The sequence below is a fragment of the Pyrus communis genome, chromosome 10 (assembly GCF_963583255.1).
Source record: "Pyrus communis chromosome 10, drPyrComm1.1, whole genome shotgun sequence".
Taxonomy (NCBI): domain Eukaryota; kingdom Viridiplantae; phylum Streptophyta; class Magnoliopsida; order Rosales; family Rosaceae; genus Pyrus; species Pyrus communis.
In genome coordinates this window covers 26,298,650-26,317,114 of record NC_084812.1, presented here as the reverse complement: position 1 = coordinate 26,317,114, position 18,465 = coordinate 26,298,650, and the positions used below count along the sequence as shown (strand labels likewise).

The 18,465-nt window shown below is 38.6% G+C and overlaps 4 protein-coding genes across 5 annotated transcripts; 1 reads left to right on the top strand and 3 right to left on the bottom strand.

The window, feature by feature from the left end:
* Positions 1-918: 918 nt before the first annotated feature.
* LOC137748102 (RING-H2 finger protein ATL70-like) lies at positions 919-1,347 on the top strand. Its single transcript, XM_068488188.1, has one exon. The coding sequence runs from the start codon at positions 919-921 to the stop codon at positions 1,345-1,347; it is 429 nt and encodes a 142-aa protein (XP_068344289.1).
* Positions 1,348-5,357: 4,010 nt separating this feature from the next.
* Positions 5,358-6,100, bottom strand: LOC137746604 (uncharacterized). The gene has a single exon (XM_068486616.1). It carries the CDS (start codon positions 6,051-6,053, stop codon positions 5,436-5,438), a length of 618 nt encoding a protein of 205 aa, XP_068342717.1. The 5' UTR covers positions 6,054-6,100; the 3' UTR covers positions 5,358-5,435.
* A 1,350-nt stretch (positions 6,101-7,450) lies between these two features.
* On the bottom strand, positions 7,451-14,894 carry LOC137748429 (cellulose synthase A catalytic subunit 3 [UDP-forming]). The gene is made up of 15 exons (XM_068488576.1): positions 14,485-14,894; positions 14,051-14,204; positions 13,356-13,551; positions 12,840-13,060; positions 12,636-12,750; positions 12,347-12,545; positions 11,519-11,785; positions 11,036-11,381; positions 10,811-10,948; positions 10,531-10,656; positions 10,217-10,429; positions 9,786-10,047; positions 9,387-9,589; positions 8,668-9,018; positions 7,451-8,311 (listed from the first exon to the last, which is right to left on the bottom strand). The coding sequence occupies exons 2-15, from the start codon at positions 14,072-14,074 to the stop codon at positions 7,727-7,729; spliced, it is 3,246 nt and encodes a 1,081-aa protein (XP_068344677.1). The 5' UTR covers positions 14,075-14,204; positions 14,485-14,894; the 3' UTR covers positions 7,451-7,726.
* An 813-nt stretch (positions 14,895-15,707) lies between these two features.
* LOC137748430 (uncharacterized) lies at positions 15,708-17,979 on the bottom strand. Of its 2 annotated transcripts, none has more exons than XM_068488577.1 (2): positions 17,799-17,979; positions 15,708-16,614 (listed from the first exon to the last, which is right to left on the bottom strand). In XM_068488577.1, exons 1-2 carry the CDS (start codon positions 17,959-17,961, stop codon positions 16,268-16,270), a joined length of 510 nt encoding a protein of 169 aa, XP_068344678.1. In that variant the 5' UTR covers positions 17,962-17,979; the 3' UTR covers positions 15,708-16,267. The 2 variants fall into 2 exon arrangements, with proteins under 2 accessions (XP_068344678.1, XP_068344679.1); XM_068488578.1 differs by having other exon boundaries at positions 17,829-17,979.
* Positions 17,980-18,465: the final 486 nt, after the last annotated feature.

Below are 18,465 nucleotides of genomic sequence, written 5' to 3'. Positions count from 1 at the left end.
GATGAAGCTGAATGTTTACCAAACACAAAAACAACTCCCAGCTTTTTTTTATACCAACTTTTTTCAGAATCACCTCAGTACCAAACCAGGCCTTACAAACTTAATGGGATCAACAGATGCCAATGTCCCTGTATTGTTCGCTACTGAGTCTGATTAACCCTTTTCTGATTAGTGGAAATTCTTAATTAGCTTAGGATATCCTTAAGTTGGTAGTTTATTTATGCACGTGGAGATTTTCATGCATGATTTCCTTCGAGGAAGTCAACTTATGTAGTGGGCAATACGGTGCAGGTACAACCTGGCTTAATATTATTAAGCTTAATTGGATTAATAGTTTCCATGATGATATGATAGTTGAAAGATAATCTTTGTGATTAAAAAATTAGGATTTAAGCTTTTGTGGTAAAGTCGGTTAAGATTATATCCAAAATTATGACACCAAAATACTATTCACCTTTTGTGTTCTCTTTATATATAATAGATTTTCTTAAAGAAAAAAGCTTAAAAAGTTTACTATATAAAGTAGGGACAAATTGCCTTGTTAAGAAAATGTTAGGAACTATATATTATGGGAATTGTTATTGGCACTCTAAAAATCTCATTCTACACTCCAAACTTTCTATATTTTGAAAGAAAAATACACTTGTAAGGAGTATAAAATGAGATTTTGGAGTGCTAATAATACTTACATATGTTATTAACAAATTCAGATACAAACTTCACTGCTTGGGCACACCCCAGATACCAGCTAATTAATACACCTCCAAATCCAAAACAAACCCTCATCTCTAAATCGCCGCCCTCCTATATATCGGACAATATTTAACATTAATCTTTTCTACAATCAGTGAAAAAAAATATGAAAAAAATTGTACCCTTGATCTTCTTCTACATGGTTTTGCTAATTAAGCCAAAAACATGGATATCGAGAGTGACGAAGTATATGATGCCGTTGGAGTTTGCTTTGGCGTCTTTGCCATAATCGTACTCATATTCTGGATCTCTTTCCGCAACCGGAGACAATCTTCGGTCGACCTGTCGGAGCACTACGAGAGCTCCCCAACCATCGAACAAGGCCTTGATGAAGCAACAATATGTAGCTACCCGAAACTGCTCTACTCTGAGGCCAAAGTGCAAATGGAAGGTTCAGTTTCAGCACCTTCTTGCTGTTGTATATGCTTGGCAGATTATGAAGACAAAGATATATTGAGAGGCGTGCCTATCTGCGGCCATTATTTTCATCAAATTTGTGTGGACAAATGGTTGCAGCTCCACCCAACTTGCCCGATTTGCAGAAACTCGCCACTTGATCCGTCTGTGTGCTTGATGATTACTTCTGATGTGTAATTAGTTACTGATTAGATCGAATGAAGTTTAGGATTAGTTCATTTTCTTTGACTCATGTATCAGTTGTAAACAATTTCAAGAGCTCTTGTGCAGCAAGAAACATTGATAACAATTTAATTGCCATTTGCCAATTAACTTAGATAAATCATGCATCTTTTGATCGGATCTCTCTCTTCTTGTTGATTCGACCACAGTGTTGATTTGATATTTCATGTACTCGTGTCTAAAAAAAAAATACTAGAAAGATGGAGTGGAGAAGAAAAGGAAATTATAGTTGATAAGGAAGGTAGTTCTTAAAATTATAAGTCAAGCTCGAACGATCGAGCCAAGCTGAAGCCTAATTCGAGCTAGATCGTTATAAAATTCTAGCTGCTCGACCCGCTTTACAGCCTCCAGAGAAGAAACGCAAGACTCCCAGGGTAGTCATTACGCATGAAATCTTCACGCATATCTCCACATTCAGGTCCAGTGACACAGCAAAATCAGGTGCAGAAAAATCTTCTGTTGAATTACTTTCTCAAAATTGCGACCCAAACTGTCTCGGTCACCTTCTGCCGCGTATCCTCCTCCTGGAATGGCGGTGCTCTCATGGTTCCGGATCCAGATTTCTTCAAACCAAAACACCTTATGCGAGAATTTGGCCCTTCAACGTCATCTCAAAACCATTTTCCAAAGGGTTTGTCATGTCGAATTTCCCACACAGAGAACATGTGTTTGGCAACATTTCGTACCTTAAATCCACCCATTCCCAACCCCCATTGCCACCCGAGAACTTCATCCTCATCCCTCACCGTAACGGTTTGGACACATCCAATCCCACCCAAATCCTCAGCACTCTCCAAGCAATCTCCTTCCCTGTTGCAATCAGTAGTGATATATGTACCCAAAGGTCTCTCAATCTCCTCCCCCATCGCTTGTGTCATCAAAACCAGTGGTAGCCCCTTCACTTGTATCCAGAATTCCTGCGTGGTAAGAGGAATTTTGTACGGAGTTTCCAGGTTATCGACTCTGCCAAGACCACAACTATATCTTGGACGTCCATGGTCAGCCTCGCAAGATAGCCCTTCGTTGCGCCATGGAATTAAATGCGAACACAAACAAGTTATCTGCCAAACTGACAATATTGACTTGCGCTATTGACCGCCTCAAGGGCTGCATACTTTGTATGAAAGCTGCCTTATTAAAATGCTTGTGGCAGCGATGGCACTCAAGCAAGCTGGAATTTCTTCGCCTCTAATGGCGGAGGTGATGGCAGCTCGTTCAGCAGTAATGTTTGCATGAGATATGCATGCCGCAGTGATGGCAGTGATGGCAGCTCGTTCAGCAGTAATGTTTGCAGGAGTTGGAAGGAGGTGCACAGTTGGTTCTTACGGTGCTACAATGGAATACAGAGGATGATATGCCTCCTTTGGGGCATTTGGTGAATGATGCTCGACACTTTTCCGTTGAATTCCCCACATAAGGCTGACTTTTACTAAAAGAGAGGCTAACAAGGTTCCACACAGGTTGGCTAGATTGGGTTTACTCTTAAATGAATAAATGGTGTGGTTCGAGGAACCTCCTGATGTAATCACTGATCTTATGTTTTAGGATGATATAGCTTTATAATTTTATTGGTGCGGACGCTCTTTTTCTTTTGACCAGGTTGAAATCCGCGACAAGGTTTTTATCAAAACTCTTTTAGTGCACCTTATCCTCTATTTGTACACTTATTTCATTATCGCATCAATAAATATCGTACTTTTTCTAAAAGAAATGATTGTTTAAGCTTTCCTACCAACAAGAATTTCGAAATTTTGAAATCCTCAGGGTTCTTATCTCCCACAACCACCACCTGGACCTCCTCTTCAGTCAATGCAAATTTCGCTGCAAAACTTGATGCAATAGCTTCCAACGCCGTTAGCTGTTAACCTATGTAGAATGATGTTCTTGTATACTGTAGAGAAGTAGGAAATACATAGCACAGAGAAGAAGAAGAAGAATAAAGAAAATGTATGTTATTGAATATATTTCTTAATGAATAAGTAATACGAGGAAACCTACAATTTGTACTTTCTTACAACAATCTTATCTAACTACTTAACTAATTCTCTAATCTTATTACAAGTAGCACAATCTCATTCATCAATACTTATACTCTATCAACCCCTCTCAAACTCATGCCTTGAGGATTCAAGCATGAGATTGTTACAATGAGGATGGAACAAAGGTGCACTCAATTCTTTTGTGAATATCTGCAAATTGTTCTTTAGAAGACAAACAGCACAAAAAGCTGCTTCCTGGCTACCCTTTTCCCTGACAAAATAGACTTCAATTTTAATATGATTTGTCTTTTGATGTTGCATTGGATTGAAGGACAGGGCAATGGCAGACAGATTATCACAAATAAAACTAGAGCGTAAGGCAAAGATACTTGCAGAAAACTGAGATTTTGCTTGATCCAGTCAATTTCTGTAGAAGTAGATGATAGAGGCCGGTATTCTGCCTCAGTAGAAGATCTGGAAATAGTCTGTTGCTTCTTGGATGACCAGGAAATGGGATTTGAACCTAAGAACACAACTAAAACAGTGGACCTTCTATCATTGGGATCTCCTGCTCAATTAGCAGAACTAAAAGCCTTTAACAATAAATCTCCTCTGGTATAAGAAATGCCAAAGTGCATAGTACCCTTCAAGTACCTCAAAATCCTTTTTACAGTGGTAAAATGAGAAACCATTGGACTCTGCATGAACTGACAGACCTGATGCATAGAGATTGCAATATCAAGTAATGTTAATTATTGTAGTGCACCTACAATGGTTCTGTATAGAGCTGGATTTTCATATGGTTGACCATCATCCTTAAGAGTAATAACATTCTCACGACCCCTAACAACACATCTAAATGTGTTACAAAGGCATACCATTTAATGCAAGGATTACAATGTCCTCATCAGCAAAATAAACCTCTGCAGCTGACAGATAATCCCTGGCCTCAATGATCTTATGCAGATATTGAGATATAGTATCGAATTCTTTCTTAATGGTTATTTCTAGAGACAGTTGATAATTGTTCTTTCAACCGAGTCCAAAGATCCTTAGAGCTTGAGCTACCAATTGCGCATGACATGGCAATAAGGGAAAGAGTTGCAGTAATAAGCTGCATATTGGCACAGTCATGCATTTTCCAGGCAACAAAAGCATTACTTTCCACAGAAGTAAAAGAGTCGGTAGAATTTATACCAGAATAGGACACGGATTAAAGCGTTCCACAAATCTCATGATGCCATTACTTTCCAGCAACAATTGCATTTCGAAGTGTCAATTCAAGTAAATGGAGTCATCTTATTTCACATTCATACAGAGGTGAAAATCATAGAGATTAGAGCCGTGATTGGAGATTGAAGGAGTTGAAGTTGCGATGCAGTCACCATTTTCGCAGCAATCAAACCAACAGAGCTTGAATCTTGATGGAAAATTCACTGAAGGCTAGTCAGAAACATCTGGTGTGCACGACTGAGAAAATATAGAAGAAGATCGATCACAGATCAAGATCAACCAAACTCTAGAGACGAAGGGTTTTTGGTTTCAAAAAGACGAACAGAATTATGACTCTAGAATTTTCAGAAGACGAAGACCGGTTCAAGGTGAGCGGAAGCAAAGATAGGATCAGTATATCAAGCGCAAGCAACAATGGCGATCCATACCATGTTAACCTATATAGAAATGCACAGCACAGAGGAGGAGGAGAAAATAGCTACTATTTATACTTTCTTTCAAAAGACTGCGTCCGGCTTCAATTCAAACCCTTCACTTAGTAATCTAAGTGAAGATGTAGAAGTTTACTAAGTGAAAAGATTCGTGTAATATTTCGCTTTGCTTGTACAATGCTTTAGTTGATATCACGTCAGAAACTTCAATATATGGAAATTGAAGCAGTTTATGGAAATAAAAATACAAGTAGTCTAATTAAACACCAGTTGTACATTTTCTCGCTTGATTATTTACACTCTCACCAATCAATCCCCAAACTAAAGCAGCTAAGTTGGGAGGATTAAAAGAAGAGGGAAAAAAACAACACATACAAAAGTTCACATAGGAAAAGAAACCCTAATTAATTAAAGGTTTAGTTGATTTATTGGATTTTCCTTTTCCCATAACACACTGTTTAACAAGTTGCTTCAGTCCCTTCTTCTTCTTCTTCTTCTTAATCACATCAATTTGAGTCCTCCTCTCAATCTCACTGATAACAATCTTCTCCTCTTTCTCACTTCTCCTGGTCATCTCCGCTCTCTCTTCTTTCTCTCTCCTCTTGACCATCTCCGCCTCATCATCTCTCTTCCTTTCGGCACTAGTCTCCATAAACTCCTCCTCCAGCTGCATGCACAGCTTCAGCACACGGTCCTCCACGTGATCCAGCCGCTCGATCAGCGACCCCTTCGCGTCGGTCTCCATCATCACGTGCTCGATCGGACGGCAGTGCTTCTCTAGGTTTTCTGGGGAGATCAACTCCGCGGACGAGGGCACGTGCCCGCCGTCGCTCGTGAGGGTCCCGCTCGTCCGCGTGGGTGAAGAGGTGCACGAGCTACTCTTGGGAGAATGAGTATGTGAATGTGAATGCGAATGCGAGCCTCGGATTTCCTCCAACTGCCTCAGAACGGTGTCGAGCCGGTCCATCCTCGACAGAATTGGTTCCTCAGTAGTGTTGGCCATCGTCATTGCCACCATTATCCTCCCGGGAAACAAACACTTCTGCGATTCTTTCTTTTCCTTTTTTTTTTTCTTTGTTGTTTTAGATACTAGACAAAGATCTGGAATCAAGATGCTCAAGACAGAGGTTGCTTATATACAGAAACGATACGTTGGACAAGTGTTGGCATTGCGATACAGGTGCTAGATAGGTGTTGATAACACGTGTCGTCAATATGAGCTGGAAATAACAGTCGGGCATGCAAAGGACGAGGATTGGCCACCTGTTTCGTGACGTCATGCTGCGCTGGCCTACTGTCAAAGATTGGATTACGATGCAGATTGGAAGATAGAGATACTCAGATTAGAGAAGAAGGAGCAACATTTTTTTAATGTGGAAAAAGTACGATAAGTTAAGTGTAAAAAATTTATAAGTTTGAAAATTTAAAAAGAAATTTGACCAATTATACTCTATTATGGTAAAAATACGATTTAATATGTTAAGTATAAAAAATTTATATGTTTAAAAATTTAAAAAGAAATTTGACCAACTGAATTCTATCAGTTGTGTACTGAACCGTATTCTCAATGTACTAAAAATTTCTCCAACTATAAGTTGCATTTTCCTCAATAAAGCATTGATATATGTTGACATTTTTTACATAAAACACTATTAGTCAACATCAAAATTCATTTCATGTACGTAGCTCTCTCAAATAAAGACGTAGTTACTTGTCCGCGGCCTTCGTCCGCGTTTCATTCTTGTGGTCTTGTTGCTTCACAGTTAACAGTTAACACCGATATTTTTCTGAAATATAAGCAATCCGACGTTGATACGTGGCATAGCGCGCGGCTGCAGGAAGAGAGCGAGATGCAAATTTGTCCTGGTTACTTGATTGAGGTTAGGGATTGGGAATTAGGAAGGGAGATGCAAATTTGTCCGAGCACGTTATTTATGACACATTGTATAAAAATAAAATTACTAAGCAGATCACATTTTTAAATCACAGTGATGTATTATTCATCGTGGCAAGTAACATGTGCCGATCACGTTAATAATTGAATCTATCTAATTAGATGTTAATTGTATCATCACTAGCCATATGAGATAATACGTAAAGATATATTGTCCTTAGCGTTAAAGTCTTTATAAAAACATGAAACAACTTGCATTCCATTCCAACACTTCTGCTTGACATTTTAAGTGGTGATAATATTCACTACCTTTCTACCGTACATTGCCATTAGATTAGAGTGATCATTAATTTATCTTCCACACAAATCTCGAAGTTTAAACTCGATCATCTAACGATAATCATAGAATGACAATCACAATAACCATTTGATTTGAGAGTGATGAGCAAAAATATTCACATAACTGAAGTAGAGGTAATAACTACTCCGAATGTGATTGAAGAGCATAGAAGATTTCCATGGATGTTTAAGAGTCTTGAGATCTCTCATAAATAAGTTGGCTAGTTATGTTCAAATATTACATGAAATTCACCCCTTTTACATTACAACAAAACATATTCTTCTTTCAACTCCTATCATCTACAAACAGTGTAAGCTGCAAATGGACAAACCAGTTGACAGAAACAAATATCAAATCAAAAATATAAGAAACTCCCACCTCTCGAGCTTTAGTTGGGCAAACAAACCAAATAAATTTGAATGTGAATTTTCGGACAGTAACATTGTCGTCTTTCTGTCTAGCAGTTGATTCCACACTCGTCAATATTTGGTCCGGTGACTCTTGTGGTGAAGGGATCAACCCTCACCCACAACAAAGAGAAAATTGAAGCAAGGAGAATCGACCACACGATGACAATGGTGGGCGTACGGTTCTGACGTCCCATGAGACCTTTGAGGAAGGGGTACAAATGGACAATCACCCAAAAGGCAAAGAAGAGCTTACCAAAGAGGGGACCCCATGATTGGTAACCGCTATTGATAGCATACGATATACCTGCTACAACCCCTACCAAGTTTACGATGAGGAGAGTTGTTGGCGGGATCAGAAGTGTTGTCCATTTAAACATGTAGAGTTCATTAAAGTCCCCATCTTCGTCTGATGCCTTGGAGGTGACAGTGAAGTTGGTGTCAATACCAGCAAGTACTTTGAGAATACCTTGGACAACGGCAAACAGATGGGCAGAAACACCACCAATAACCCAAAACTGTTCATTTCTCCACCACTCGTCGATTCCAACACCACTCCACCTCATCTCTAGAATACCAGTTGCAAAGATAGAAAGAAAGAGGGAGATAAACCATATACTTGCAAGATTGCTAATCTGCAACCAGAATGAGCCAACAAATTTAGTGAAATCTTAGATAAATCTTCTAACAAAATTTCAAATTATACACAAATTGGCATGAACTTAATGGGGAAAAAACTATATATGTCAAGGTGCATCAATATACAGACCATATCGTATCTCTCATGGATCAAGGGGCATGTCCAATTACTGAATGCTTGTCATGGTTTTCGGGAAAGTTATATTTATTATGGTGAATCAGTTAAAACAGAAGGTTTTGCGGGTAAAACAATCACAGAGAAACAGTGCTCTATAAAGAAGGGCCAAAAGAACAAAAAAAACAAAAGAGAGACGGAGTATGCATAGAGGGCAATTATGGCGAAATAACAAACCTGTGGAATGATGAATTTGTTGGTAAGAAGACAGACAGCCGGCAGTGTACAGTACATGAGAAGAGGTATGGAAGTGATTGGGTAAATGGTAGTGTTCACATACGCAAATCTCTCCAGCCATTTTAGCCTCCCACTGTAACCATACCAGATAGGACAATGCCGACTAAGAAGAATTTCCACGGATCCCAAAGCCCATCGAAGCACTTGGTTCAGACGATCTGAAAGATTAATAGGAGCAGACCCTTTAAATGCTGGGAGCTTAGGCATGCAGTATATAGACCTCCACCCACGGGCATGCATCTTGAATCCTGTAAGAATATCTTCTGTGACGGAACCATAGATCCATCCAATCTGTGGGAGACATATAATCATTCTCTTAAGAGTGAACAAAAATGACAACAGGAAACAGAAAATAAAGGTAGGACATCGAGTCCAAATTAAACCAATGACAACTCCTGAAAATCTTTAGAAAGTATATATAAAAAGCAGGGAGAAGAATTAGATTTTATATGAAAGTTAATGAGAATTTGAAGTTTCAAACAGACTCCAGTCAGTGGCATATTTCAACCACACAAAATTAAGGTAGCTTAATTTTGTAGTTGTCTAGACAAACGGATTTCAAAGGTGATACTAAGCAACATTTTCTATTCTTTCCTCGTTGAATTGGAAATAAAAGGATACTACATAAGGTAACAGAAGCATTGAAAATAATGATATACCTCATTTCCCCAATCAGATTTGTCTTCATATCCACAGCTGATAACATGAATAGCTTCTTTAAGAAGAGTTTCTGGTGTCGCAGATTGAGGAACACCGCCATTCTCCATCAGTGTAGAGGCAACAAAAACAGAAGACTGACCAAACCTCTTTTCTAGGCTCATTTGTGACATCAATAATGACTTCTCATCATCAAATCCAGCACCTGATTTTGAAGGTGCGTATGTAAAATGTTGAGTGTTCCAACTATTAAAATTAAAAATGGAACAAGAAAAAAAAATTCCTGCATTGACTCATTATTTATGCCACCTGGAAGTAGGCGTGATATGTAGTGGACTCTACCTCAATTATATACAAATGAAATATGTACAAGCTTACGATTCAAAAAAATTCAAAATTACCTTCCACCCCCTCTTCAATATCCTCTAGACTGAAAATTGGCACAGTAGGATCGACATTCTTAGATTTCTTTTTATCCGATCCCTTTTTACTGGATTTTGAACCCTTCTTCCGTGATCCACCACAAAGTGAAGATAGAACTCCTGTTTTCTTATGCTTAGGCTTGACAGGAGGTTCGTAACCATACAAAGCTGTTCTATTGAAGACACACCCAGTACCCACATAAACTGGTCCTTGAATTCCGTCTAAACCTCTCAAGTTAATCTGAAATCCAGAAGTAAATGTATAAGCACACTAATCAGTCTCTGCAAGCCCACGGTGAAAGACTTGTAACCATTTAATAAGTTTAATAATTTTATACAGAAGCAAAAACAACATTAGTTCAGAATTACTCTCTTTTCTATGATGAATATAAGGAATATAGAAAACTTACATCAAAGAAAACAGTGTTACGATTGGCATATCGATCGTTTCTATCAATACCATCAAACCTCTGTGGAAACTGAACATAACACACATTTTTTCCAAGGTTAGGATCCATTAGAAAGCACATAGCTTCCCTCAAGGCCTTACTGTTGTTAATGTAATGATCACAATCAAGATTCAACAAGAAAGGTCCATTAGTGAGAACTGCTGATACTCGAACCTACAAGAGAGTTTCATTGACATCAGAGGAAGGAAAATACTTAATTCTAAAGAGATAAAGTGATAAACTAACTTTAGAACATAAAAATAAAAAATACTCACAAGTGCATTCATAGCACCAGCCTTCTTGTGATGTTGGAAACCTGGACGCTTTTCACGAGAAACATACACTAAACGTGGCAGTTCATTACCATCAGTATCGAGCCCACCACTTTGGCCTAAGAAAACCTGAAAGTGGAAAAAGAAATACAGATCTTAGTACAAAATGAGGCCATATACTTTAAACTCTGCTTCAGCATTCCAAACGAGCGTCAATTAGTTAGTATCAACTTCAATAACTATCTCCCATAGCTTATAGAGATCTGTCACGTAAGATATCCACCTGAATCATTCCTGGATGGTCTCTAGTATTATTTCCAGGCCATGGAGTACCATCTTGCATGATCCATCCTTCTTCGGGTATTTTTGTGGCCTTTGCAACAAGCCCGTTAACACGAACTTTAAATTCTTCATATTCTCTCTGAAACCAAAAAGGAAAGAGTAGCAGTAAGGAGGGGCACTTTTGTTATGAGGCAGAGTGTTTTAGATGTGTGTGCTAAAGGCCTACCTTCATCGCTCTACGCTCTTTGACAAATGATGGTTGAACTTTATCCTTTAAGTAATCAATCTTCTGTGAAAAATACCATTCCGGAGCCCGAGGCTCAATAGCATATTTCTTGCAGAAAGGGACCCATTTCCTAGCAAATTCTGAAGTTTCAGACAGAGCTTCAAACGTCAACATTGCGGCTCCATCATCAGAAACATAGCAAGAAACCTTGTCAACTGGATAGTCAACTGCAAGAATAGATAGCACAGTATTTGCTGTCACCATAGGAGGCTCCTTCAACGGATCGACAGTACTGACAAAGATGTCAACAGCAGCTAAATTTGATGGTTCTCCTTCTCGGTCATATCTGCAACTCAAATGAAATCGGAATTAAACTCAAAATACAAGGGCAAACAAATTTGAAATGACACTGCTAATTGGTGTTTGCAAACGAATATAATCACTGAGACACAACTGAGAGTATTTGCAAAGAAACTTTCCCACCTCAACGAAAGTCTGTCAAGATATGTTTCACGATTAACGGGGAGCCACTTAGGGAACTGATCGAGAATCCAGGAAATTGCAAACCAAATCTCACAAATGACTGATATCAGCCACAGAGCATAGGCATTGGGCACAGGATTTGTTATTCGATAGTGCAAGAAAATGCACAGAATAATAAGCCGCAGAACAATGACCATTCTGTAAGGATTTATTCTAGATGATGGAATTGAGACCTTTCTGGAGAGAGGCTGCCTTGCTTCATCATTCCTGCAAAACGGGAAAGAGGATCCACATGAAAATCAACTCTTGCCACACGGTAATTTGAAAACAAACAAAAAAACATGTCCATCAAATTTAAGTGACAGAAAACAACTGTGCTACAGAGCACGACGCAGTACGTTCACAACTACTGCTATAACAAAGGTTTGCCTTATACCAGCCTAGCCTCTCCACACTGTTAGATTTTGACTTTTCTAATAGCAGGAAAGCTTATGTAACCAAGATAAGTCGCAAATTTTAAGTTTCTCAGCCTTGCTAAAAACTATCAACAAAGAAATATATGAAACTTTGCAGTTCAATCAAGACAAAACCCACAAGAATGAGTCATCAACAAGCAGATCATTGGTGGTGTCAATAGAGTATTAGAACTTGAGCATTATAAATATACTGTTAAAGTGGGAGGTCTTCCTAGTCTCTCCATCTATTATTAGATTTTAAATTGTCTCGTGGCAGTAAAACTCCCGTCACCAAGACAAAAGCAAAGAATAAATTTTTCTATTTTGGCAATCAAACTATTAACAAAACAAAGAAAATGAAGGCAGAACCTACAGCAAAGAGTCATCCACAATCACATCAGATCTGGCATCAATATCTCCACCGCCTCTTTCAGAAGTAGCTTGGCCAGTGCTCATTGGAATGACATTCTTCTCTTGCTTCATCTTCCAGCCATCCACTCTCTCTTTCCATGCTACATTTCCTATCCCGGGAGAACCAAACTCCCTCACAGGATCCACAACCCTTATATTAGCTGCAGAAAGAATATAATGTAAGGACCCTGTTGTCAGGAACACATATAGAAACTAAGAACATGTCACATAAGATGTGCGGAGAGACATACGGGATTGGTTAACATCTGATCCATAAGAATGATGATGCACACGCTTTCCAGCACCAACTCCAGGAGATGCCATCGAAAGGCGCTCTGGTGAAGCGGCAGACAGTTCCCCGGAAACCTACAAATTGGCGATTTGCAAAGGTTAAATTCCAGAATAAGTTCCTTATAAAAGAATGAAAGTAGCTTTCCAAATGTATGTTGGCCTACCTCTTGTCCACTAGTGAGTAGAGGGATGTGATTGTGAGAAACCTCTTTATCATAATTTGGAGCCGAAACATCCTCTCCCCGGCCATATGTCATATGCCAGCTTAGCATGCGTTCAGCAATCTTTTGCTTCTCGTTTTGATTTTCTGAAGTATAGTTGAAATCACTGGTACCATCATCAGGAACAGCATCCTCTTCTCTATCACCAAGAATTGCAGGGCTCCCTGAAAACAACCACCCAAAAATAATAAGTGATTACATACACAAAATGTTTGATAAAAACAATCAAGGTCTTGCAACATTGCATAAAATCAAGTTGTCATGAAAATTTATTTCCCATCAACTAGCCAAAGAGAATTACCATCAATTTATAAAATTCAAGTACTGCGGCTTTTTTTAGACATATTTGTGATTGCAATACGTATAAGCAACTAAAAATATAAAGATTAGCTAACAACTTCACTATTTCATGATATCTTCTCAAATAATGAAACTAAACTAATTACAGGTCTTACAAACCTTTGTGCCTCTTGTATCTGGTTTTGCATTGAGGGCAAGACTGATTTCCATCCTTCCTCTCGTACTCATAGCATGGCCTGCAAACAGGAAAGGCACAGACATCGCAGGCAATGAATGGTTCCCCATCCGCAGTCTTCCCAACATTATCCCCACAGATCTGGCAGACCTGACCCCCGAGGCTTTTCATGGGCTTTGCCTAAGTAATTAATCATTCATATAGACAAAGTTTAGAAAATGCATTGACAATGGCTGCAATGACAGGACTCGTGGAGCACGTGCTAATTGTGATAATGATAGTGAACAACCAAAAATTACAATATCAATCTGAAAAACTCAAAACCCCACATCCTCCCCAAAATTAAAAGACAAGGTCACTGCGCAGGAACTAGTCAAAATCTTTCTAATCCCTACTATCTAAGTTTTTGTGATCCATTTCTTCATTACTTTACCTAAATCCCTTAATTTGAAAGAACCTCACCCAAACATACTCTGAATGAACTAATGCCCCATTTGTTTGCTAGGAAATTGTGGTGAAGACTGACAGGAACTTTCAAAAGCTTCATCACTCGGGACTTATATCGCCACACTATCCACTCAAGAATTTCACTCAGCAAGGGACCATCTGTTACTTTCTCCCAATTTCTTATCAAAAAGAGGGAAAATTGCAAAACCAATAGAATGCTTCGGATGCTTACCGCAGTTTCTCCTTCGGATTCCATTGCCAGCTTCTTCTTTGCTCAGATGTGAACAATGGTTCAAAATTCTAGTTTGATCTCAACAAGATCTATGCATGTCTATGAGCTCATTAACTTTTTTCCACTACGAAAACCCAAGATCTGGATTAAGCACCTGGAAAAGGGAAGGTAAAAAAAAGTCAGATTTTACAAACTTTCAGCAAGCATTTTCTACACCACAGATCACTGAATTTATTATTCAACTGTGGCCAATAAAACTACGATTCTTCCTGGGTCTTCACAGCAACCGAACAGATTGTAATTAGTGATATCCGGTGGAGAACAGCACAGTCCACATTTCCAAATCTTATCTTTTAATGTAAGAACAACATAAAGCCGAAGAATAAATGTTAAACAGTTAAGGACCAAAACTAAAATCCAACCACAAAACATACCTTCAATAAAAAAAAGAACCGATCTTTATCACCAATTCTTCAAATCCAGAAAACCCAATTCAACCCAATTGAATATAAACCCAAATCGATCCAATTCTCCTGCAGATGTCAGAAACTAGACAAATTGGAAAAACCCCAGATGAAAAATTCACTGCTTGAATCCCAAAGATCAAGAGAGAGAGTGATCTTATTGATCCACTGGAACAGACAAAACCACAACGCCAATCACAGCTCTCTCTCTCTCTCTCTCTCTCTCTCTAGAAAGTGTCTCAGTCTGTGTATAGCAGTATATATTTATATAATTTGTGGGAGAAGGAAATGGCTTTAAGACTTAAGAGGGACGAAAGAGACAGAGGAACAATTACGAGCCTTTTAGACTCTCTTCTCTCACTACCACCGACAGTTTTAGACAGAGATGCATTGGCTGTGAAGGAAGTAAACACATCAGCTACCTCATAAAAATTATAATTTTCTGTTACGAAATTGTTTAAATAATAAAAGTTGCAAAATAAAATAAAGAAAATGTAATTATGTAAAGTGAAAGCAAAACTTGTGAGGTAATATTACTGACAGTGTTTCGTTGTCCGTCTTGAAGACTTTGGATTTGCTCCTCCAGTTGTACACGGTACAACACTAGTACTAGGTTTTTGACCCTGGTTAATTACCCAATGAGGTCCTGCCACGTTACTTCTATATGTTTTTGGTAAAAAATGTTTGTGGTAAAGGAAATACGAAAAATGCTTTGAAAACAAAAAAAAGAAAAGTTAAAGAATAATGTTGCGTAGATTAAAATTTTAAATTAAATACTATGTTTGTTGATAATTAAATTATTAATTAAAATAAATGTTTTATAGAAATTGCTTTTGTAAAAATCAATTGAAGGTGTGCTTTGTAGGAATTTGTAGCTTATTAGTAATATTACCCCTAATTCACATTAAATGTAGCTTATTAGCGTCTTTGGATTCACTTATTGTCACTCGACACAATATGATGAGCTAATAGAAGCCGTAAAATTATAATTGAGTAGTATAGATCTTTTAATTTGCGTTCTCCAAACATAAAGATCCACTACCACCCAAGACTAAACAAAGTAAGCCAGAAACTGAGATTCAAGAGCATGCTATATAATGCACCCGAAAGAGGCTTGTGAAATTCAGAAGTCCGCACATGTGCCAAAAGAAAAATTCTTTCCAATTGTAAAAGCAAATTTCTACAATCCCATCAATTCAAGAAACATTCTTCTTCATATTTTTTTTCACACATTTTATATTGCTAATCGAAATTATTTCAAAGAGAAGAAGTAGAAATGATTAACATTTTGACGAAGCTGATTGACGATTTGTTGAAGGTGTTACGGTTCAGTGTTCCATCTGGGTCCGTCCGAGAGCACAACATTGTCTTCCCCTTCCCCTCTGCTCCTTCCACCTCCATTGTCGTTGCTGATGAAGAGTCCAAGTTGTTCTGTAAAATTGAGATTTTTGGGGATTATATATAGCTATGGGTTCTGGGAGTTTTACAATTGGGGGTCGAGGGGTTTAGGAATTAGGGTTTATGGTAGAAAGAGGTCTTAGGGTTTTTAATGCGCGGAACCCTATTATTTCAGCTGAAATGCGTGGAAGAGTTGGGAAGCACCCTATTATTTTTGTTGCTGTTGCAGTTGATCCTCCACGTAAAGACGAAAGCAACAGCCCAAGACTAGATAATCCAACAACTTCCTCGCCATCGGAAAGATTATGGGGTAGAAGGAGGCGAAACATGATGGCCCTGGATTACTGGCCATGCATCAGCTGTCATACGGAAACTTTTCAGCCTCGTGTTCAACCGGCACCGTACAGTTAAGACAATAAATCGGAGCAGCATACCTCCCATGGCGGCTGTCATGTATTTCATAGCCCTTGCCAACCTTAGTTACGTTGTATGGGACAAATTTCAGGTAGGGGCATAAATCAGTCCAGTGCCCAAACACATTGCAAATTCGACAAGGGTCTGTGAATAGGAAAGTTCTACCCATTCTGCTCTTTCTCTTTTCTGGTTTTGGTTTTGGAGTAGTAGCATTCTCCTTGTCAAGCTGGACTTTAGCCAGATTCTCTTCAACAGCCTTTTCATTTTTGAGTTGAGTCGGAGGGCCATCTGTGTGTTTGAGGAAATGTGGAGATACATTAATTAATAACATAAATTGCACAGTGCACATATAAGCTAAGTGCGTAAGCCATCTGGATTTGGGTGGGGCCCTTAATTAGTTTGTATTCTCGATCTCGTTGAATTATCAAATACTAACTACTAGTGCTTTATGCTCATTCACGTTCTACTCTGTCTCTGGGTTAATTTGTTAGGAGAATAACAATGTCAGCCATATGCATATCATTACTACCTATATATGTATATGTGTGTGTTTGCGTGCGCATGTGTATAGCCACCGGCCTTCTTACTACCATTGTGGTTCAGTGTGCAAGCACAAATCCTCAATGTTGTGGTTTTGTGTGCGTGTGTGTGTATAGCTACTGGTCTTCATCCTACCATTGTGGCCAAGTGTGCAAGCACAAATCCTCAAAGTTGTGGGTTAGTGTAAAGTTGTGGGTTAGTGTGTGTGTGTGTGTGTGAATAGCTACTGGCCTTCTTCCTACCATTGTGGTTAAGTGAGCAAACACAAATGCTCAATGTTGTGGGTTCGTGTGTGTGCGTGTGTGTATATATAGCTACCGGCCTTCTTCCTACCATTGTGGTGGAGTGTGCAAGCACAAATCCTCAATGCTGTGGGTTCGTGTGTGTGCGTGTGTATATAGCTACCGGCCTTCTTCCTACCATTGTGGTTAAGTGTGCAAGCACAAATCCCCAATGTTGTGGGTTCGAAGGCTGGTATCCCAATGGAATTGTGTGCATAAATAGCTGACTGAGAATAAAAGATAGTCCACTACCTATGAAATTTGTTGAGAATGAGTTCTACACGAATAACTGAAGGAGGGCCAAATCGAACAGATTTGGGATGATACTTGATAGATTCTACTTATGCTCTAGTAATCAGGCATGGAAAATCAAACAAAATTGGTCATACCAAAATACCTAAATGATTTTGATATGAATATCTATAGCTTTTAATAATTAAATGAACAAGAAAAGAAATACATATTTTCTGCACAAAAAAATTAGGCATCATCAAGTACCCCATTTAAATTCAAATTCAAGCACGGTAACCCTTAAAACATAAAAAAAAACATACATGCATGGTGCTAATTAAGCTGCAAATTCGAAATTACAGATAATATTCTTCCTACTCACAAACCCTAAAACCAAAGCAAACATGCAAAAAAGCATACCATGAGAAGAGGGAGGAGTCCGGATCTCACCTCCGAGCTTCGTCGGTTGGCCTGGAATCCTCCCCTGCCAGGATCCGGATCCTCGTCCGGCTAGGGACTTCGACTTGGCCTTGGCCTTAGCCTTGAACCAGGCCTTGGCCTCGGCCTTGGATCGGTTGATCATGGTTCTGTTTTGCAAGAGACAGGCGAAATTGAGGATTCTGCCGGGAAGCGATAGTTAGGCGGTTTATATAATAGCTATAGCTTACGATTCTAATGCTAATGGTTCAAGAATGTGATTGTGTAAATTCTATATTGTCTTGGATATCCTTATGAAATAAGCCTGCAACGTATACATATATAGTTTGAAAAATAGCTTGGCTTAGTTCAAGCATATACAAACCTGTATATACATATATAAATAGGATGATCATAAGAAATTAATTCCATATTTTCATCAAATCAACATAATGTGTATAATTACAAAGTAGTTTGGGAAAATATCGATCTTTTATATGCTATTTGTCAAACCGTTTAATAAAGGCTAGTAAACAGCCATAACCTTAAACAAAGATTTGAGATAAATTAAAGATTATATTCAACTACATAATGATGCTCTTAACCCCTTTCATCCCTTAAAACAAAATGGGCAATTACTATACAATGTATGTTGAATAAGTGGCCAAGT